This window comes from Borostomias antarcticus (assembly GCF_949987555.1).
Source record: "Borostomias antarcticus genome assembly, chromosome: 8".
NCBI lineage: Eukaryota > Metazoa > Chordata > Actinopteri > Stomiiformes > Stomiidae > Borostomias > Borostomias antarcticus.
Window position 1 is genome coordinate 12,074,997 of NC_140241.1, and position 22,135 is coordinate 12,097,131.

The 22,135-nt window shown below is 45.3% G+C and overlaps 4 protein-coding genes across 4 annotated transcripts; all 4 read right to left on the minus strand.

The window, feature by feature from the left end:
• Window positions 1-654: 654 nt before the first annotated feature.
• On the minus strand, window positions 655-2,281 carry rpz6 (rapunzel 6; the record flags this gene model as incomplete). The annotated part of the gene is made up of 2 exons (XM_084442469.1): window positions 655-1,345; window positions 1,788-2,281. The coding sequence occupies 2 exons, from the start codon at window positions 2,279-2,281 to the stop codon at window positions 655-657; spliced, it is 1,185 nt and encodes a 394-aa protein (XP_084298595.1).
• A 2,918-nt stretch (window positions 2,282-5,199) lies between these two features.
• Window positions 5,200-13,221, minus strand: rpz (rapunzel). The gene is made up of 2 exons (XM_084441791.1): window positions 13,180-13,221; window positions 5,200-7,485 (listed from the first exon to the last, which is right to left on the minus strand). The coding sequence occupies exon 2, from the start codon at window positions 7,433-7,435 to the stop codon at window positions 6,749-6,751; it is 687 nt and encodes a 228-aa protein (XP_084297917.1). The 5' UTR covers window positions 7,436-7,485; window positions 13,180-13,221; the 3' UTR covers window positions 5,200-6,748.
• Window positions 8,520-9,005, minus strand: rpz2 (rapunzel 2; the record flags this gene model as incomplete). Its single annotated transcript, XM_084442470.1, has 1 exon — window positions 8,520-9,005. The coding sequence occupies one exon, from the start codon at window positions 9,003-9,005 to the stop codon at window positions 8,520-8,522; it is 486 nt and encodes a 161-aa protein (XP_084298596.1).
• A 5,588-nt stretch (window positions 13,222-18,809) lies between the features above and the next one.
• LOC311311943 (uncharacterized protein) lies at window positions 18,810-21,844 on the minus strand. The gene is made up of 5 exons (XM_084441763.1): window positions 21,799-21,844; window positions 21,214-21,678; window positions 20,503-20,910; window positions 20,168-20,264; window positions 18,810-19,502 (listed from the first exon to the last, which is right to left on the minus strand). The coding sequence occupies exons 2-5, from the start codon at window positions 21,575-21,577 to the stop codon at window positions 19,256-19,258; spliced, it is 1,116 nt and encodes a 371-aa protein (XP_084297889.1). The 5' UTR covers window positions 21,578-21,678; window positions 21,799-21,844; the 3' UTR covers window positions 18,810-19,255.
• Window positions 21,845-22,135: the final 291 nt, after the last annotated feature.

The window sequence follows — 22,135 nt, forward strand, 5'->3', positions numbered from 1 at the left end:
TCCAATCCTCAGTCTCATATCTTCTAGATCTGGGTTTCCCAGCCTGGGGTCCGGGGGGCACCAACGATCGCGGGGGGAGGGGGGCAGGCCTCAGACAATTTGAGGCCTTAATATTAGCTAGAGAAATATTTGTCAAAGAATCATGCTACTGACATATCACACAGCAAATTTAACAAAATAGGTACATGAACATATCTAATGAAAGGCCAAAAAGCCTTGTATTTACGGTACTCCAATACCATATAAATTCAACAAATTAATCTGAGACTATGAATCATGTTACATGAATATTACTGCTACACTGGCGAAGCGCTTCATTGTACCCTAACTTACACCTGATGGAATTTGTGGAACATATGAACACACACAGACTGGACATTCACAGAGATTTTTTTTTTTGGGGGGGGGGGGTCAGGTGAAAGTTAGGGGGGCTCTGGGGGAGAAAGGTTGGGAACCCCTGTTCTAGATAGACAGTATCTGTTTTCTCAGTGCCATTAGTAGGCTACAATCTGCCATCAGCCTATTGGAGATGAACATTTAAATATGGTATAACAACATACTATATGAATATGATCCAGCCGCGTATATACTGTACTGATTGGTCCAATAATTTGCATTGTATTTATTCCTCCAATAGCTTATATCTCTCAGACTTTACTCAGAGTGCACACACAGTGTCACGTTCTTGTGCCTCTCCCAGTAGTGGCAGTCTTCCGGAAAGTTCCACGCCGCCGCGCTCTCTTTGTGGCGGCTGACGGCGTGGACCACGAACCCGGCCAGCTGCTTCTCCAGGACCTCCGCCACCGACCGGGCGTCCGCCTTCTTCCCCGCCCCGTCCACCAGCTGCTGCACGCAGTCCCGGGGCACCGGCTGGGGGGCGGCGCTGTACGAGACCACCAGGTTGGTGTCGTTCACCTGCAGGACCTCGAACCAGTTCTGGCCGGCCGCGTGCTGGAAGTGCTCCCCGGCGCGCCAGTTTCGGTAGCTGCTTCCGGAGTGTTTCACCGCCCGCACCGACCACTTCACCCAGTCGTACTTCTTGGCTAGAAACTCCTGTAGTTCCTGGGCCGTGTCCTGCAGGCTCCGCCCCTCTTTCTCTTTGAGAAGACGCTGGGCGTCCAGACAGGCTTGCTCAGCGAAGGCTGCTACGCACGCCTCGATTGCGGCCTTCATTTTGGACTCAACCTCTTCGATTCTGCCGCTCCAGTCCTTGATTACGTCCTGTTCCTCGTCGGGGGTCTGGGTAAGCGCGCAGTGGCCCAGCAGGGCGATCAGGCCCAGGCAGAGCAGCTCCTTCATCCGCACGCAGAAATCCTCCAGCAGGCGTCGGTTCCTCGCCTCGTACCTGCAACACACGACCGACCTCCCAGTCAACCGCTCAGAACCCATGAAGACAGGCGTGTGGACGTGCCATGCTTGAACGCTGCCGTGGCTTTCTACATTATCAGATGTGATTTTTAAGAGAAAGGGAGATAGGGAAGATTGAAATTATTAATGTTTGGAGAGAGGAAAGATCCGCACACTGATATCTCCCGGTTCACTTTATTGAAAAAATGCAACGTTTCGACCCTTAGGTCTTCATCAGGCAACTTGGAAGTTGCCGATGAAGACCTAAGGGTCGAAAGGTTGCGTTCATTTCAACCTTACCTATCTCCCTTTCTCTCCAAACGTATGTAGGCTACTCTAAGATCCAGCACCTGGCCTACTAAGGTTAGATGAGCGCACAGCTCTTTTGCCTTTTGAAATGATTCATGATCACGGGGAGAAATAACTTAAAAACACATTACCTCTCTACAACCTCCAAGATGGACTCCCCGAAGCTGTTGGTCCCTTTCAGAGCCTCATACAACACATACAAGTTCTTCTCCCCGCCAGTAGTAGCAAAGTGCTCCAGAAAGAGTTTGATCTTGACCTGCCGGAACTGTGGCTTGGCCTCCAGAATGTCCATGTACTTCCGGAACTGGTTCCTGATGTTCTCCTCCACGGTGAAGTACTGGGAGTCCAGACGACCTTTCTTGATCTCGCAGTCGATGTCCTCCAGTTGAGCGGACAGGACGTCCAGCTTGTTCCTCACGGTCAGGAACTGCTCCTTGACGTAGAAGACCTCTTTGCTCTGGACGTTGTCCAGCGCCAGTCGTAGGACGGGAGCGGCCGCTTCGCAGAGAGGAAAGAGCTCCCCCACGGCGCTGGCCAGTGACTCCGCCCCCCTCTCCAACATCTCCATCACCGCCTCGATGGCCTCCTTCTTCTGGGCCACCACCTTCTCCAGGGGGCGCGCCATGCTCTGGGAGATATTCGGTTTTATTATTCATATTGAATGTAAAAGTAAAAAAATAATTGTATTCTTATATATCCTAAATTACATTAAACTGTATCACTTTCAAATCTTTATTGTCTTGCAAATAAAATTTAGTTTGCAGACAGGGAGGGTTTAAAAACGCATAATAAACGCACTGTAAATTACCACAGACCACGTGATTCATTTAAGAAAAATGTCAATTCATGTTTTATTCTTATCTTTGAGAGACAATGCAGATGCTTGTACACACAGAATACATGCTGTAATAATAATGCAGAGCATTTAGTGAGGGATTAATCCTGTCGTCAATGTCAGAAAGATAAATCGAGAATTAGATACAAATTTGATAAATGCCCCTGGCATATATTCTTTCATTTCAACTGAGGACAGACCAAGCCCAAGCCACATTTAAAAACCCCTTTCATCTCCAGCGAGTTGCTGTAACCTGACATAAATCACCGCATCCTCACTGGCCAGACATCGTTGCGCAATGTCTAGCACAACCAGCAGTGCGTCATCTCTAGATGTGCCCAACTGACCTGACTAATGAACCAAGTAAACAAGCAGCCTGTACATTAAGGTTTAATATAAACACCACTGCCTTTTTATTCAGGAAAATCCAATAAAATACCATTCGTGTAGATAGTTTTAAAACGAATTTTCAGTTTTTTTCTAGTTGCTAAAATAAAAACTGTACTGTACAGTTTACTGTAAATCCAGCTATTGCTTGGTATCATTTGGTAAGCTCGTGCGCACACTCGCCTACAGTAAAAGGGCCTCTTTGCGGCTACATTTACGCACGCAAACGGAGGTCCTTGGAGCAGCAGTGGACACACCTTGCTGTCTTTCCCCCTGTCCTGGTGGTTGGTAAACCCTTTCCTACAACAGCAGCTCGTATTTGTACCTGAAATAGCGGCTCGACTGGTCCTTCACGCTCAATCTGCCTCCAACAGCTGCAAGGAAGTTTCCCTTTTTTTAAGTTTTTCTTCCCACGACTCTCACTCTACCGTGGTGCTGAAGAAAGAAAGACCCAGCTGGATAGGCGCTACGCACTCAATATCTGCAATATGGGTATGTGTAAAGGAGTCAGAAAGAGAGAGAGAGAGAGAGAGAGAGAGGGAGAGAGAGAGAGAGAGAGAGAGAGAGAGAGAGAGAGCACGGTGGCATATCTGGATACCCTCGCTCTCCCTGCCTGGACAGTCATGAAGTGGTCGACCCTGCGAGTCTCTTTTTTAGGAGGATAAATACAAAAGTCAAATATTTACTTCTCCTATAAATTTTGCTGACAATGACATCTTAACGACAAGATTGCGCATTTTGCGCCAAGAAATCATAACGTTGCTTTAATGGTTCTGGGACGTGCGGTTAAAGTGAGGTTCTTCATCAAAACACTCGACTATTGTCTAGAGAACGTTTGAAGGTGAGTCGGTATGTTTAACTGGTAGAGAGGTTGTCTGGTTTGGAACTGGAAATGTGAAGATTTGATTACACGACCTTAATTTAAAATTAGAGGATAATTTTGGTCAACCATCATGGTCTATCTAAAGGCGGGGGGCAGACTAAACCTTATTCTTTATTTTACATCACTAAACATTCAGAGGTAGATCTTAAACGCTTTACTTATACGCTACAAAAACATCATTAGTGAACTAACAAGACAGGGTCAGATCCGAGTAGGCTAGGCTATATGCGGACCGTGTATTGTTGCCGATTTGCATAAATCTGCATTACTTCATCCGGCAGACCAGTGGGGTCATCACTCAGTCAGACAGACATTCACGTTTATACCAAAAATGATCCTGTAACCAATAACGAATTATGCGTTCCCCAATTATCACCTTCAATTCTCTCCTCCGCGCCCCACCTGCCTGCCTGTCTGTCTCTCTTTCTCTCTCCTCTCTCTTACACACACACACACGCACGCACACACACACACGCACACGGACACGCACACACACGCACACACACAGTCTGTCTCTGTCTGTCCGTCCGTCCGTCTCTCCCTCTGTGAACGCACGGTTCAAGAGCCAGTTTCTCATAATAATTAAGGAGTTGTTGTCTGATAATGGTTTTCGTTGTAATACGACTGCACAAATATATTTTTATTATTTCTTCTGGTACAGTTAAGCACGAATTTCCCAAAACGAGATCATATCATGTGTCTTTGCCTGAACACCGCTGATGCGCAAGGTGAAAACAGTCACCACTGAGGGAAAACTGCAGAGCAGCTGGGCAGGTAGGGTTTGACCATGAACCTCGGTCTGAACTACAGATAATTATTTCCAGTTTTGGTCCACCGAGACCACGTCTTAAACCCCGTTTTTCAGGCTGATGCGCGGGCATACCACAGAGCGTGTGGGTGGATGCCTGTGTGTGTCTCCCTTGACCGCTTTTGAAGTGGCAGTATTTAGTGTTTACCTTCCTTATGCCAAAGTTTATTTTGAGTGTATCAGCTTTCTAACGTAGCCTAACTTTGTATAGTGATTTATTTTCTAACAAGTATGGTCAGTACAGTATATGTTCTATTCAGACATTGGTAGCTACATTTGTGGACATTAGTAGGCTAAGCCTATTATCATTCCAGAGTGTCAGTGGCGAAACGTGTTGTTGTACCATGCACATGGATGCGAATATGTCTCCCCCTGGTGGACGTACCTATGAATAACATATCCACACAGTTGACCCCTCTAATGAAAATCTTAGGTTATCGTTTACATCTACAACATAACGAGAAACGAGTACAATATTAAATTCATAAAACCTTTATTGACAGAGCTATAGTAGGCTACAACCAGGCAACAAAGAACCACAATATAACAAAAATACCATTATGTTTAGATTATGAACACATATTCCAAAAGCCTATTTCCACGTTTTCATGTTAACAGTGCATAATTATGACTATAAACAGCATATATGAACTCCAGGACCACAGAATCACCTCTATGTTACAGACAGTATGGGGTTATATATAATATGGGGTTATATATAATATGCACAGAAAGCAGGGTTCTGAAGCAATATGTCCTCAATGACAACAGAGAATGCAGAGGCTAATAGATATAGATTACATTTATAGACTGTATATAAAGACAGACCAGTCTACAGTCTAGACTGTATATAAAGACAGACCAGTCTACAGGTAAAGACTGTATATAAAGATAGACTAGTTATAGATTGTATATGATCAGATGAAGAAGAACCCTGTCTTTGGACCAATTTAACAGAGCAGAGGAGCGTTTAGGGAGAGAGGAGCGTGGAGGGAGAGAGGAGAGAGGAGAGAGAGAGGAGGGAGAGAGAGAGGAGTGTGGAGGGAGAGAGGAGTGTGGAGGGAGAGAGGAGAGAGTAGGGAGAGAGGAGTGTGGAGGGAGAGAGCGTGGAGGGAGAGAGGAGAGAGGAAAGAGAGAGGAGGGAGAGAGGAGCGTGGAGGGAGAGAGTAGAGGAGGGAGAGAAGAGCATGTAGAAGGAGGCACTGTTGGTGAAACGTCAAAAGTGCAAAATGTTCTCCTGATTCTCAGGGTTCTCCTTCAAATATGAGGCAACAACAAGAAATACTCATAATAACGCTGACTTAGCAATTTGTACATAATATTACACCCATGGCTAGAATAGTGATTTAATCATTGAAAAAATGCAGATAGATTTTTTTAAATTGAGTTTTTTTTTTACATTTACTACACAGAAACAGAGAACATACAATTTTCCCGCTGAGTAATTGTGTTCATATGTAACAAGAGAATGCATGAGAGGTGTCTTGCTGACAGCAGGCGTGTAGTGTTCTGCACTTTGACCTTTTGTGTTATTCATTCATGTTCAGGCTTTCTGTAGCATTCGGTATGTGTAGTTTGCAGTGGATAGTGTGATTAAATCAAACCTCTTGACCTTACAGTTACTGTTGTTACTTAGGATTCACTACAACAAGTAGGCTAACATTCTCACTTTAGGCACAAATGATCAGTGAACTCTATATTAGTATTTGGTGGTAATAAATTCACTATAAAGTGGCAGCATCTTCTGTACCCAGTCAGTTAGTCTGATGTCTGAAAGGTAAAGATTGAATCACTAGTGACATTGTAGTACAGTGTCCCACAAGCAGGAAGTGGACAGAGATATTAAAAGTGCTATTCTACTAAGGAATATGCTCTCTAGTGGCGGACCTTACATTCATGCAAAAGCACGACCTGTTCTCCCTGTCTCAACATGCAGCCTGGTGACTTTGAGGAGGGTAGACAAGCCGTCCTTAATTCAATTTAACTGCCCGTCAAAAAAGTTTGTCCTCAAAGGCCACTGTGTATGTAGGTCTCCATAACAGAGCATAACAGGGAAGGGAGGAAGACTGGTTATAGACAGATAGGTTATAAAGGGAATGTGGACAGAGTTCTGCCTACGGAGGCTAGAGAACGATAAAAGAAAGATCCTCCACACCTCCTCCTCTTCCTCCTCTCTCTCTCAGTTGCACCTCCGAAGTGCCTCCTGCATCTTCTCCTGCACGTGCTCCATCTTCTCCGTCCACTCCTCGGTCAGGCCCTCCTCGTCGTCTCCGATGATGGCGGCGTAGCCCATGAGGGCGATGAGGCCGATGCAGAACAGGTAGGTGAGCCGCTTGCACAGACTCTCCATGGTGGCACGCTCACCCTGGGAGTGGCTGAGGTACACCTCCAGGATTGGCCGGCTGAACAGCTTGGCCTTGCCCACCACGCCGTCGTACAGCGTGTGCAGGTTCTGGTCGCCCAGGTCGTTGGCGTAGGCGTACTCGAAGTCGTCCCTCTTGCGCTCGCGCTGCGCCGGCGTGCGAGCCTCAACCATCTCCATGAACTTGCGGAACTGGTTGCGAAGGTTCTCCTCCACGCGGGAGTACTGACCGTCCAGCGTCTCTTTCTGGATGTGCAGCAGGGCGCCACGGTGTAGCTGGGACAGCTGGTCCAGGCCGCGGTTGACCGAGTTGAACTCGCGCTTCAGCGTGCGGATGTCCTCGTCGTCGACGTGGTGCAACACCACGCGGATGAGCGAGCCGGCCACGCCGAAGATGGGGTTGACCACGGCGGCGGCCGAGGAGATGGTGGCCACGCACTCCAGGACCTTCAGCAGGCCCTTCTTTAGCTTGGCCTGGTCCTGCTCGATTTCCTCTGACATCATCGCTACCAGGGGTGAAGGCGCAGGGGTCACGACCTGGAGTTGTTAGGAGTCTGTGAGAGAGAGAGAGAGTGGCAACAACATTCATTGGTGAAAAAGGAGGTGGTTTCGACACACTGCAATGGTGATCCTGGACTCAAATCTCCATCAAGCTTTAATTCTTGGTTACATAGTAGCCTACAATGAGACAGACTCCCCACAACATCATTCATAACTTGCTAGAACCAGAAGAAGAAATACTTCAATTGAAGAAAAAATAAACCTGAGCTTGTTGGTTTTCAGAATCTTTTATTACCAATCTGTCAGGGGCAACCTCAGAAATAAAATATGCATTCGTCTTAAAGCACAGAATGGCGTCTGGACTGCCGACAAGAGAAGAGTCATCAACCAGAGAAGAGGAATCCAAGTTCACATACAGTAACGTAGTAAGTCATGTTATGGAGGAATTACATACAGTAACATGGAAGGAACCTGCGAGTGCAATCTACACCCAGGGATCAATAAACTACTATTACTACTGTACTACTACTACTGTACTACGACTACTACTACTGCTGCTGCTACTACTACTACTACTACTACTACTACTACCACTACTACTGTACTACTACCACTATTAATATTTAATTTATAAATAAATACATAAATAAATATATATATATAAAGATTTACTGATTGCAGAAAGCAATTAATAAAAGGAAGTAATGATCATGATTTGATCCAAAATTAGAAAAGTAAAATCGAGTGAATTCATAAGATTCATTCAGTTCACAATTATTTAGTTACACTTTTCATAAAAACAAGAACACCATCAGGATTAGAAAACAAAAACACTTGTTTGCTATTCTGCAAGTGATAATCCTGCCTCCTCCCCCAAAAATATGATTCATTTTCAGTGGAACACTCAAGTGATGGTGCCCACCCCCCGCCCAACACGCTCAGACTTTTGAATCCACATTCGATCATTCGACTCATAGCGACGCATTAGGAGTTAGTGCTGTATAGTAACCTTTCAAAGCTTCCTTAAACCTCAACATTAAAGACGTTCAGCCCCTAACGTTCAGCCAGCTCCGGTGGTGCCAGATGATCAGTTCCCCTCACACTTGTCCAGCATCTCATTCATTTTGGCCTGGATCTCTGCCATTCGGGATGACCATTTCTCCATAACCTGATCCCCATCATCCTCAGTGATGAAGGTGTACGCCATCAGAGCCCTCAGTCCCCTGCGGAACAGCTGGGCCAGGTTGGAGCATGTCGTTTCCACGGCGCGTCGATTTCTTCCACAGACCTGCAGGTACACCGCAGACAATGACCGCCCCAAAACCGGCCTTCCGACCACACCTCTGTAGTAGATGTCCAGACCCATATCACTCTTGTTGGCCTCGTAGACTTCTTTGAATGTCTTCATGTAGTTTTGGGAACACCCAGGGGCGTTCTCCACCTGCTCCAGCATCGCGTTGAGAGCTTCGTACTGGTGGTTGATGTGATCTTCATACTTGCCGTAGGTCTTGTTGACTTCGCTCAGGTGGATCTGCTGTAGGATCTTCTGATTGGCCTGGGAGATGCTGCCCATCTTGGTGTGGACCTCGCTGAATTGTTTGCAGCTTTTGGCCGTCTTCAACAGGCTAGCATGTTTTTTTTGCACCGTTTCACCATGGCGGTAACTATTTTGAAGAGAGGGTGGAGACTTTCTCTAAGCCCCTCGGGAGAAGGGACAGCTGCTCCTCGTCTCGCAAGTAGCTGCCGCAGTTTGAGCTCCCTGTATTCCTGTAAAAGAGTGCATGTATTGTAAATGTGAGAAGGATCAAAAGACCAAAAATATGTGAAACCATGTCAGGAATAGATGTTGGTCTGGGGGACAACATGACCTGGTGGCCTATGATTCAGTCATGTAGAGGCATGTAAACAGGAAACAAACTAGTTCAATCTTAAGCTTGATGGTACAGTACCATGCATCTGACTCTAATCAACCCAATCCGTCAATGTTTTAATTGTATCTGTTACTATCAGATGAATATCACTATACACTGTATATAGTATTATAGAATAGAATGTAGAATCTTATGATATCAATGTTTAATACTTCAAAGAGATTCTTTCTTAGGACCGAGTATATTCACGGTATATGGCTTGAATTTTTCTTACTTTTCTTTTCTTAATTTTCTTTAGATTGCTATTCTTGCACTTTGCCTTCAGCACTAGATTATGCTCTTAGTCACTTGTTTTAGAAAGAAGATGCACTTGGGAGTTCTGGCAAGTAGTAGTGCATTGGCTTTTCCTACGTTAAATGCAATTATTGTTAGTCGCTTTGGATAAAAGTGTCTGCTAAATGACTGTAATTTAATGTAATGGCTAGGCAGTATATTCTGTACGGAAATGGACTGTGTCAGTGCTCATTAGTCAAAAGATCATCTAAAATCATTAGTCGCCCAAAGTAGTTTTATAGGGTACAAGCAACTTCTACTCATATTATACAAGGCATAATTTAAAGTACTGGCTGGTCTTACCTGTGCAAAGTTGGTAGCAGTCTCCTTCTTAGTGGTGCAGCTCTCTAGCCATCTGAATATATTCCCATCTGGACACCCCGATTAGTCCTTTGTGCCATATATGGGCAGCTGCTGTAGGTGTGACTCATGCATAATCATTCTGATTGGGTCAGAGGAGCAAAGCTGCTCTTCTAGGCACTCGTGATTGGCTCTCACACCACCGTCTGCAAGATATGACTTTCAGTTGAACAGTGTTTTGTTTGGTTTTCATACATTTGTAGAAGTGGAGAGGAGAGGCCAGGGTGTTCATTGTTGCCGTTTTGAGACAGCTGTTAACAACAGTCCCACAGCTGTCGCGTAACTGAAACCCTGTCTGTCTGTCAGCTGTTTCTGAGGGAGCGCAGGGGTGCGGCGTCACCACACATCATGAACCCATTCATCCCCTTCATTCTGGGAGGAAATGTAGGAAGCACGTGAACAGATTCTAGTGTCAATCATTTGTTTCTGCGGAGGTCTAGGCCTGAACGGACACAAATTTAACCACAGGCAGCGAACAGAAGCTTGAGCAGCTGACTGACTGGGTCTCCCAGGCGGTGAAAGAGTTAACAGCTAGCGCCGTCCGTTCAGCACTTCAGCACCGGGCTGGTGTGACTGCGGGTCTACGGGGGGAGCTGATAGCTCCGACGAAGCAGCAGCGATGCTAGCAGGCTACAAGGAAGTAAGCGAAGCAGGCTTTGCCGGTGGCAGGCGCGCACTCGATGCAAGCAGCCACCGGGAGGCTCACTGAGCTACAGAGGGAGACAGACGGCCACGGGCGCTGGCTCTTCCACAGCCCAGTCCCACTGTAGTGCACAACATGAACGACAGCCCGACACAAGAGGGCTGTCTTTTGAAACTGATTCAGCAGTGGTAGCCATATAATTAGAAGAGCTATGAGTTTAGTGCACAGTTAGCAGTTATCTCGTATAACTGTGCAGTGTGAACAGCGTATTCTCTGTCTAGACTATACGCAGGATCATTTACACTTTTAGTCATTTAGCAGAAGCACAACTACAGTTGTCCGGAGTTAACCTACTGCTCATCATCAGGTATCTTAATGTAGTAGCCGTATGACCTGGAGTGAAAAGTAGGCTACCTAGCAGACCGAGAGCTGAAGTAAGCAGTTGAAGGGTCAGCCTGCGTGTAATCTCTCTGGGTACGCTGCTGCTTGTACCTCACACCCTAGCGAGTGCTGATGGCGGGGCAGCCATGCTGGACTGTGACCACAGTGAAACATGCCACAGCTCTGAGGCTACAACGATGACAGAAGACATGTGACAGACAGACAGAGGATGGCCCACATACAGGTTGAGAGAATGGGGTTTCTCAAGAGTTCAGGTGGCTCAGCGTCATGTGAGGAACACCCAGGCTGTCTTTCTGTAGTCAGGATCATTCTTCAATGCCCAAGTCTACCACAGAGGGCAGTAATTATACCATTTCAAACAACATCTCCCCTGTCGGAGTTCAGCACCGCGGCGTGGACGGAGCTGCGGTGTCACTCACACATGGGTTTAACCCTTTATCTTCATGTTAATATTAGTCAGCAGGTTTGGACTCCAGTTACTTACAGCAACACCAGCTAGTATTTAGCTGATGTGAAATCAAACAGTGCTATAACATTTAGTATGGTCAGATCTGGTGGCCCAGAGACATACTGACTGATATCTGAGATGCACGAATGACTTTGAAACGTTTTTATTTTATTTTATATAGCCTATGTGCCTATTAAAAAAGTCTAAAGTGTATGTGGTCAATGCTATTCAAATTAAACACAAAACACCACAATACACAGCACCTTCCTTAAAGTTATATGAATGATTTGGGTAATTTGTCTGATTAATTACTTGTTGATTAAAACAAGTTGGATGATATTTAACAAGTTGTCTTCTTTCATGTGTTCCTCTCTCAGATTACACGGCAGCGTGCAGAAACTCTACCTGTCACTGCAACGCTGGAAGACTGCGTCAAAAACAAGGTCATGGAAGGGTTAATCTTTTTTTTTTTTTTTTACCACTTTAAGGGCATTTTTAAATCTCTAGAACTGCAAAACATGCAAGGACAGAGGTTCACTGACAAATCTAAACCACAATTTCCAGCCTGATAAGCGTGAATGCTCCTTCCATATAAGTGTGAATGCTCCTTCCATCACCTTCTGTAGACTGCAGGTTAGTGGCAACAGTAATTGAACCTGTTCTATGTACACACCCAGCTGTTGACGGTTCTTTGCACGCAACAGATGTTATAAGTGACGGTCTTCATGAAAATCGGGGTTATTAAATGCTTGAGCGGAGGCTGCACATTCAATTCAACATTAACGATGTCCGGCCTCTGTTAACCAGTATTTTAATGAGAGAGAATCTGCAGGTCAGACCTAGACTAAGATTACACTAACGTTTACGCTGTCAGTTAACCAATCAGCACTGTGATACACACTGTAGCACCACCTGGTCTGTGGCAGTTAGTCTAGGCCTGTCCTGAGGCCCCATATACTGCTATTATTCAGCATATATTCACTTTATGCAAAGTTAAATCAGATTATTTGTATAAAAACAACATACTTAAGTCAGGTCATGACTTTAAACAAAGTAGCTGCGACACTGCTTCAATCAGGAAGTGGACACTTGCTTTCCCCACAGTGGAGCGGCCATCTTAACAGTTCTCTCTATGCTCATAGCAGGGGAAAGCTAATCAAATTCTACATGTAATCTAACATTAAAACCTCTACTGAGTATATTATTTGCATGTTTACCTCATATTTGAATAGTTGTCTGTCTCCTATTCTAGTATTCTGACAGTTTCCTCCTTGTCATTGCAGTGTTCAGTCTGTTTGGCAGTTGGGGCACTTTCCCTTGGAGCACAGCCTTCAGGCTAATATGCACCAAACAATAACTGACTAAATAAGACAAAAGCAAAACAACGTGGTCCCTTCAGGAGTTCTATTGTGTTTGTGAGTACAACATTAACCCTCATGCCCTCCCAACTGCACAGAGCCAGCAGGCTTGCTCTTCCAACCAGCTATGGCTCCCCCTAGCCGCTCCTCCATGTTTCCTGGTTTGTGCATAGCATAATGTCCTGTCCCTCCCTTCTCTATCACACTCTACACACACCACCTAGATTCTCAAAACCTCTACTTTTCATGATAAACTTCAAATATAAAGTCTCTATACACCCCCTAGCCATCCTTGGACACCATTGGCCATAAGGCAACATAGGATTGCTTACCTTTACAGAGTGCCTCTTCCTCTGTCTCTCTCTCAAAAGCCACAACCTCGATAGCCTCCTTCTTCTTCCCAGCAATCCCTGCAAAAGGACACTTCCATGTAAGTTGAATGTGTAGGGGTGGTCATATTGGACTATACCATTAATACCAAGCACAGAGGCCCCCCAGATGCCCAGAAAGGGCCTATTTGAGCACATGGTCACACAAGCTCCAACATGCTCTTTTCAAATGGTATGTCAGTGGCCATAGCAAGTAAGCCCCCTCCTCAAACACATGCTGTCCACCCCCGAGGCTTTCAACATATTTTGGTCCATCCAGTAGTCATACTGCATATACTGAAGAGCAATTGTCACTCAGTGGGCAGCTAAGCCGTTCACAGAGTTTCCACAGGATCCTGTGCGTCTGGCAAGCCCTGCAGCCTCTTGGAGAGGTCCAAAAAGATTCATTGTGGGTATTTTGGACACAAATAGACCTATTTTAATCGGAATAGACCATTCAAACTTAGAAGAAAATATTATTTCGATAAAATGACAGAAGCAGGCAAAAGAAGGGAAACGTCAAGTGTCCTCTCCATAAAGGGTACAGGTGTATCCAAGTATCTCAAGGATGAGATAGAAAAGCTTTTGGTGTTTAAATATTGATTTATTAAAGTATTTTCCTTCATATTTCACTCAGAGAATTATCAGTTCCAGGTTGGCTGAAGAAAGATGCTGATTTGGGGCTCCTGTATAAATCGCTCCAACAGAGAATGTCACCTGCTCACTGCAGTGCATTGGGTAAGCTGTTTGTCTGTTAGACATCTGGAATCTGTAAAATAATTATTTAAATTCACATTTTCTACGATTTTAATAATTATTTACAATGTCAACCTAGAGATCAGTAACTTAAATTAGCCCATCTGGCGCACAACGTGGTTGGCTACTTGACACATCTTGTAAGCCACAACAAAACGCAGACTGTTGAAACTCCAATTCAAACTCAAACGGTCTTTAACTCTTATCTAAAATGAGACATGTCTAAAATATCATGTTCGACCAAGCCACGATCATTTGAATGTGACAGAAAGATAGTGTGAGTATACATTAGCCTAACCTGAACATGTTTTCGTTCCAACACCATTCAAAGCATTACATGTCTATTCAGTCCGTTAAAATGTCCAATATTCACACATCGCATGGTCAAAACTTTGAAAGACCGTCGTATTCCATGGTGTTTGTAATAGTAAAAACAGATGGTTCCATGGTGTTTGTTTGCTGTCCTGCGTGTCCGAGCTTGCGCCTCCAGGCGACGCATGACAAGACCCCAAATCCCCATACTCGACTCCCCAGTAGGCGGCTTCAACAACAATGCCATTTAGCAGCGGTGTAAAGAGATCAAACATTCATAATAGTGACAAACCTGAAACTGGCGGCGTCCAACGTTTTAGGTAATCTTAACACCTGTTCTAATATATCGACCACAGGCAGCCCTATCATGAACCGAAAATAAGTCTTTATTCATAATATTTTACCAACATACAGTAAAACAAGCCCACGGGCCAGCAGGCTCTGCCAGAGCAGAGCTCCTCACGCGACTGGGGGGATGTCAGCTGCTGGCGCGCGCCTGTCCCTGGCTCTATTGTTCATCAGGACAGCCCCAGCTGTCGACCAAGATCACGTTTCAACACTTTAGAACAAACACTCGTCTGTAAACCACAATTTGTTGTCACTGATAACTATCTAACGTTATTATTTAAAATGCGCAAATACGGTTTGAGTCAGCATAAATATTTACATGTCCACATGTTATTCAGACGCCTTATGGGCTTGGCTATTTACAGCCTACATCAGGGCTCTAGCTTAAATGGAAGTGCGTGCGAGATGCAAGACTATCAACCACATATTGGCTGAAAACAATTGGTGATATAATAAGCTTTTTTTCTTTTAACAAAACCATACGTACCGGTGAAAAAACAAACAGAAACAGCGCGGTGCGGTTGGTTCAGCGCAGCGCCACTACGTGCGTAAAAGCGCCGTCACACGCGACGCGCATGAGCGCACAGCAACAGCTAGAAGCGTGCGCAGTATGCGGCATCAAATGTAGCATTTAAAGTCAAACTGAATAAATGTACATGTGTCATGTCAGTTTGAAGTGTATTAAATAAACTTTTATATTAAAAAAGGATTTTGTGGGCCTCTATTATTTCTCATCTTTCAAAATAATGTAACGTGGTAATGTTTTGTAGTCTTTCTTGTTCTGCAACTGCAAGATGTCAGACCTACATCACCATTCAGCCATTATTCAGCTTTGTCATGTTGATTCAGATATGATCCAGGAGACCCGGGGCTAAAATAATTTAACAACACTCTCCTCTCATCCTTGATCCTGGATTTAGGTCGTAAACAACGTGGTGACTAACGTGGTTTGGAGATTTTTTTTTGAAGAGTAACATTTTAAACAACCCATTCATTTCATGAGTATTATTACAACAATTACCCTCAGGGATGAATAGAGCATTTATTTTGTTGAACCTCACTGCCAGGTTTTATTGTTATCCGTGGCTCATGAATCTAATATGTTCTTGCTTAAACTACCATCACATGAGTCAATCAGTCACAGCTTCTCTTAAAATGCATCTCCCAATTCTCTCTCCCAAATGTGTGTGTGTGCTCCAATACGCTCTCTCTAACAGAGCGATGCCACTTGATTTAGACCTCTGTTCGTGCTCACAGCTCAAAGGTCAACTCCTCAGTGTCAACTCACACACACGCATTCCTCTTCAACCTCCCTCTCCGGAGGAAAGGCCCAGGTTAGACCCTCTTTAGTCCACCTGGGCGGACGGGCCTAATCGCCCTGCTGTAAGACCTTTAAGCTAAATCTCAATCATCAATTCAATGACTCAAGCAAGATATATCTATACTCACCAAACCAATAAAGGCCAGGAGAAAATATCTGATGCAAGGGTAAAAAGCTTTATATAAAATTTGGTGTTATACATAAGTTATACAGACAATCCAGTTACATGAAAAATACAGGATATAAAAGAAAAACATGAAAGAGAATAGCTCCCAGGTCTCCAGCCTCTGACTTCTTCCACGTCTCTGTTGGTGGAAAGAAAAGTCTGACTTCCTCCATTCCTCGATGGAAAGAAGAAGTGTGACTTACTCCATTCCTCTATTGATGGAAAGAAGAAGTGTCTCTCCCTCCTCGCGAGCTGTTTCTTGAACCCCCTTCCAGGAGGGTAGGGTGTTGACGTCACGTCTCTTCGGATGAACACAGTCCTTCTCTCCTCCCTGTCAGATTAACAATCACCCAAAGCAGGACATCACAGAATAAATGTCTAATTAACATCTTATTAAATATCTTACTTTAAGCATTACCTATATACTCAAACAGTTGATACATGGATACATTCTCTAATCGTTACATTGTTATTACTGTCTCACACGTATACAAGGTTACATAGTTGATCTTGACTAAGAACAAATACATGACTTATAAATGTCTACTTCTACTTTAAGTGATTACATTTCCAATAAATGATATTCACTTTAAACAGTGTTACTTGCTTGATTACACCTTCTCCTTCTTCCTTTTAACATCTATTATTCACAATCTCATACAGGAAAGTTCAGGCAGTTCACCCAACACTATCCCTTTGTTCCTTCTGATAAGCGCCAGACCCTGGCTAGAGAGGGGGGGGGGCTTGTCAGTTCCATGTGTGTGTGGACCATTCATTATTCATCCATCCATCCCTTTTTTAGAGGGATCCACTTATAATATTTATTACCACCTTTCCAGCCTGTCCCAGGTGCTTGGGCCGGATCTGCCACCGTAGGCCTCTCGTATCTCATGTCTGACTCTTGGGCCTAATGTGCCAGCCCTTGGTGCACTTGACAGTCCACCTCGTTCCTGACTGGTGGTCGGAACTGGTGGTCGGTCGGTCGGTCGGTCGGTCCGTCCGTCCGTCTTTAACTTGTGGTGAGATCCCTGAGACCACTGCCAGAGTTAGAATGCACAGTGATGCTTGCAGCTGTCACACTGCTGCACTGACACAGTTAACAGTTAGAGAAAGTAAAAACCCTGCCAGCACACATTTTTTACGCATGGGTCGTTCATTCTCACTTAAGGGCCACAAGGAAGTCACTTCACACCCAGGTGGTGAAGTAAGCAGTCTAAGCAATTGCTACTGCCCTCTAGTGCTGGTGTGCAATGGTATTGGCTACTCCTGATTGGGCTAAATCTCATGCTATGAACAGACACATGGACACACGTTAAGTATAGGCTGCACTTTTTTTCATCGTTTTTGTACCATTTAAATGAGTGATGGAATGTTCAGTTGTTAGAGTAATGGCAGTTGGTGATTTGAAAATATCCACACATTTTGCAAATGGTTGCTACTCCTACAATTTCACAGTACTTTCACATATTATACACCGTGTTCAGGTTGTCATGCTTTCACTCGCATTCAAATATCTAAGTGATGCTATTTATAGTTTTTGAAATATTCAGTGATGTTTGAAAACGGGACAGTTTCAAATACCTTGGTATCCAGATCACCAAGGACCTAACATGGTCAGCACACATAAACACTGTGGTGAGGAAAGCACATCTGAGACTACCACCTCGGACTACTGAGGAAATTCAGTGTCCCAACAAATTCGATGAAGCTTCTACTCATGCACGATCGAGAGCATCCAGTCAGGGAATATCACTACTTCTGACAGAAACAGCAGCTCTCAGGATCGCAAGGCCCTACAGACTGGTACGGTCAGCTGAACGTACCCTGGGGGGGCACTCCCCCACCTTGAAGACATCTACACCAGAAGATGCAACACCAAGGCCAACAGGATCCTGAAAGACCCCAGTCACCCAGGCAATGGACTGTTCTCTCTGCTTTGGTCAGGGAAAAGATTTATTAAAAACCTTTATTGTCCCCACTGGGGAATTTTGTAAGGTATTGCACACATGGCGAGCACTCAGGAAGAACTTCTTTCCCCAAGCCATCCAGCACCTGAATGACTATCTAATGTATACTGCACCACTATATCTAGTGGATCAGAATATCTAGTGTACATTTATAACAATCATATGTAAATGTCAATATATCTCACCCCTGGGATTATTTATTATAGCTATAGCATGTACATAACAGACCCATGCCCCAGGTTGCATATCCATATACAGTATATAGCATGTACGTACACAATCCATGTACATACACAATCCATCCATGCTGGTATCTATTTTATCCTTATACTGTATAGATTGTTACATCTTGAGCTCGCAGCAACATTTCACTGTGACGGTACTGAACATTACATGTGACAAATTAAAGAATTTTGAATCTCCATTCACATAAAAGGCGGAATGTTCAGCGCATTCTAAATCTCCTGCTGTGAACGAACGGACACACGGCACCGAAATGTGTCTTTACCTCACAGGCAATGCATTCTCAAGTAAATTAAAAAATATGTTTCCTGTCACCTGTTCCATGGTGCATATACGAATGGAAGCAAACTATATAAAAAAAATATTAGAAAAACAGTTTATATTTCACTAAAAAATACCACATCTCTCAGTGATTCATGTGTCAGTTTAATCACAAATCCTGAGTTTAAATACAGGTACACTTACTTTTAATAAGCACCGTCTAACTATCACAGAAAAACCATGAATGGCTGAATGCACAGAGAGAATGGAGGCTGAATGAGAGATTCAAACCTTGAATAAAATGAAGAGCTTTGGCAGACGCTTCTGTTAATGAAATCACTAGTCATTCTACAGATGAACCAACCAGATTTAGTGTTGCAAGTAGAGGGGGTGTCAGTCCAGAAATACCGTTTTTTAACGTCTTACTTTTCCCAGCTCCCTTATGATAAGCTCATTATTAGTTGATGTCTATGTTGAACGTATTGATTATTGACCATCATCTATTCAGGTGTCTTCCCCAGCATGTGTCCTCAGAGGTATGAATGGATTATTTACACAAGTTTACAACCCGCAAACCAGTCACCGCAAAAGTCCTTATGTACAAAATGTCACCATCGCATACGGTCAAGCACAGTACGGTATACGATCCGCTGTTGTGTTGATGAGCTACACACACTGCCTGCCCCCCCCGCCCCGCGGCCGGCCCCTGAGCCGACTCCCCGCCTGATCGGGGTCGTCCGTGTCCTGGGGGGGCAGGTGGGGGAGGAGGTGATGGGCCTGTGGCGGGTCCGTCTGGAGGCCCGTGGAGGTTTTGCGGGCGCGGTAGCGCGTGGCGGCCGCCCTCCAGGCCTCCCTCCTTAGTCTCCGGCTCTCCTCGGGCAGGTCCGCGATCAGAACCTTCCTCCTGTGGTACCTGAGGGGGGAGAGGACGAGAGAGAGGTTCTAGTGAGAGCCCGTACTGAGCCACGGTATCAGCTGGAGGGGGAGAGGACGAGAGCAGGATTCTAGTGAGAGTTCTAGTTCAAGGTTCTAGTGAGAGCCCGTACTGAGCCACCGTATCAGCTGGAGGGGGAGAGGACGACAGCAGGGTTCTAGTGAGAGTTCTAGTGAGAGCCTGTACTGATCCACGGTATCAGCTGGATGGGGAGAGGACGAGAGCAGGGTTCTAGTGAGAGCCCGTACTGAGCCACGGTATCAGCTGGATGGGGAGAGGACGATAGCAGGGTTCTAGTGAGAGTTCTAGTGAGAGCCTGTACTGAGCCACGGTATCAGCTGGAGGGGGAGAGGACGAGAGCAAGGTTCTAGTGAGAGTTCTAGTGAGAGCCCGTACTGAGCCACTGTATCAGCAGCGGGTCAGTCTGGGATCAAGGGTGACTATCATAGAGAGCATAAGAGAGAAGTCATCAAATCAAGCTTTATTTGTATAGCACATTTCAGACACGGACGCCAATGCTTTTGGCAGAAAAAATAGGGGGAAAAAAATAAACATACATGCATATGAATATACATATAGTGAGTGTATAAGACAAAACAAACATATCTAAATATACAGGCTGTATAGAGAGAGAGAGAGGGTACCTGCGCCTCTCCCGCTCCCTGTAGGCCTGGAGTCTCTCTGGGTCGGAGTAGATTCTCTCCTTCAGGCGTCTGCTGTACTGTTGAGTTAACTGTTTCCCTAATAATACAAAAGGGACATCAACTTAGCTGTTAAAGCTGAACAGAGATGTTCTAAAAACACTTTGCAATACAAATGCACACACACACACACACAGAGAGAGAGAGAGAACACACGCACACAGAGAACACACGCGCGCACACACACACACACATACACAGAACACACACGCACACAACGCGAAGAGCCGTAGAGAATTTACGGTGATATAAGAGAACAACACAGAGGACATACTTACTTCTCTGCTGCTTATTATGGTTTCTGATCATCTCGTCTTGCATCAGCTGCATGCTGGAGTGGACGCGGTCTCTCCCCTGACCCCCCATCATCCCCGCGGACGCCTGGCTGAGCTGCAGCGACAGGCCGCCCTCCTCGCGGACGCCGCAGTCCCCTTCAGAGTACTCCACGGGGGCCAGGGGCTCCTGCTGCTCCCCGAGGCTCTGCTCACACATCTCCCATTTGATGTAGACCGCCTCGGCCTCGCACGGCTCCTCCTTCACCACCAGGGGCGCCGCGGGGATGGGGGGCGGGGACAGGGCGGCCCCCAGAGCCTGGGTCTGACCAGCGAGAGGGTCCTGGTGGTGGGGGGCCTTGCTGGGGCCGTCCTGGAGATCAGCGGCTGTCATGTTCTGGTTAAGTATGAGGGCTTGGGAGGGAGGGGGGGGTTAAAAAGAAAAACCCTTAGCAGATCTTAGCAGATGTAAAGAGAGTGTGGGCAGCCTGCTAATATCTTGTATAAACCGAATATTACATTGCAACAGGATACTAATGTGTGTCATAAGTACTTCCAAGTTCGGCTACAGGAAGAGGACATGTCAAGGACTGCCCAAAGTCGTTTTGATGGACAGTACATAGAGTAGGCCTTCAATTATCATCTCAGCAGAAGCACCTAAAGTGAGGCTATAACAACAAACAGCAGTCAAGAGTGGTGCGCCAGGTTGTCACTCACCAGTGAACTCGCTTTCCCAGTGGTCCGACCCAGGAAGCTCGTGATCGGCTGCCAACCTGTGAGGACTGCTCGCGCTTGCCGCTGAGGCGTGGTGGCTTGAACCGTCATGACGACCCTCGGGGTGTCCGAAAGACTGTTCTACGTTCCTGACACGACGGCGCAGCGTCTTCAGCTCTCGTTCAGCTAGATCCACCTTATTCCTGAGGTGTTGGTTTTCCAGGTTCTTCTTGGTCAGGTTCTTGTGATATTCTTGCAGTTGTTGACTGTTCACTCTGTAAAACACGTTCATGACCATTTCAATGGCACTCCTAACTGCGGATTCAATTGCGTAAGTGTCCTCGTGGTTTAGGGCAAGGGAAGTCATAGTTTCATCCAAAATGAGTAGGAACAAGCTATTACTGTGCAGAAAATAAGCAGATGGTGATGTGTGCTAGCTGGTTAGCATTAGCAGGGACTGTCCAAAACCTGGGAAAAGAAGCTCACGTTAAGACATATTTTTACTGGCATTCAATAATAATTGACAAGACTTAACAAACAAAATGGTGAAAATATTTGAAGTATAGCTGATAAAATATGTAAACCCACTGTTATGGTCGCAATGCTAACACATTCTGTTCCTGTTCTGTCTTCTTCTCTGTTGTTGCATGCCACTTCCTTTTCCTCGTGCCGTAGGTTTTTAATGTACAGCGTCTCCTAGTGATATGGAAATGCAACTGCTGTTGATAATCACTGTAAGCCTCATAGGCATCCGGTCCAGGGGTTTGATCAAACACAATCGTATTGTGTCAAGTAGGTCAGGGTTCCTGGCCTCTCAATTGGGCCTACGTTTTTGGCAGTGCAAAATGAGGACACAATTGAGGGTCTGACATTTCAGAGTCAGGCCCCTAACTTATGTGCTTTTCATTGTTGATTTTCAACATTT

Bases quoted from the DNA above. Each gene is read 5' to 3' on its own strand.
- rpz (XM_084441791.1), bottom strand. From the start codon at position 7,435: ATGATGTCAGAGGAAATCGAGCAGGACCAGGCCAAGCTAAAGAAGGGC.
- LOC311311943 (XM_084441763.1), bottom strand. From the start codon at position 21,577: ATGACTTCCCTTGCCCTAAACCACGAGGACACTTACGCAATTGAATCC. The intron at 20,265-20,502 runs GTAAGTATGTCC...TTGTATTATTAG, and splicing joins CCATAATAAGCAGCAGAGAA to GGAAACAGTTAACTCAACAG. The intron at 19,503-20,167 runs GTACCCTCTCTC...CTCCCCCCTCAG, and splicing joins AGGGAGCGGGAGAGGCGCAG to GTACCACAGGAGGAAGGTTC.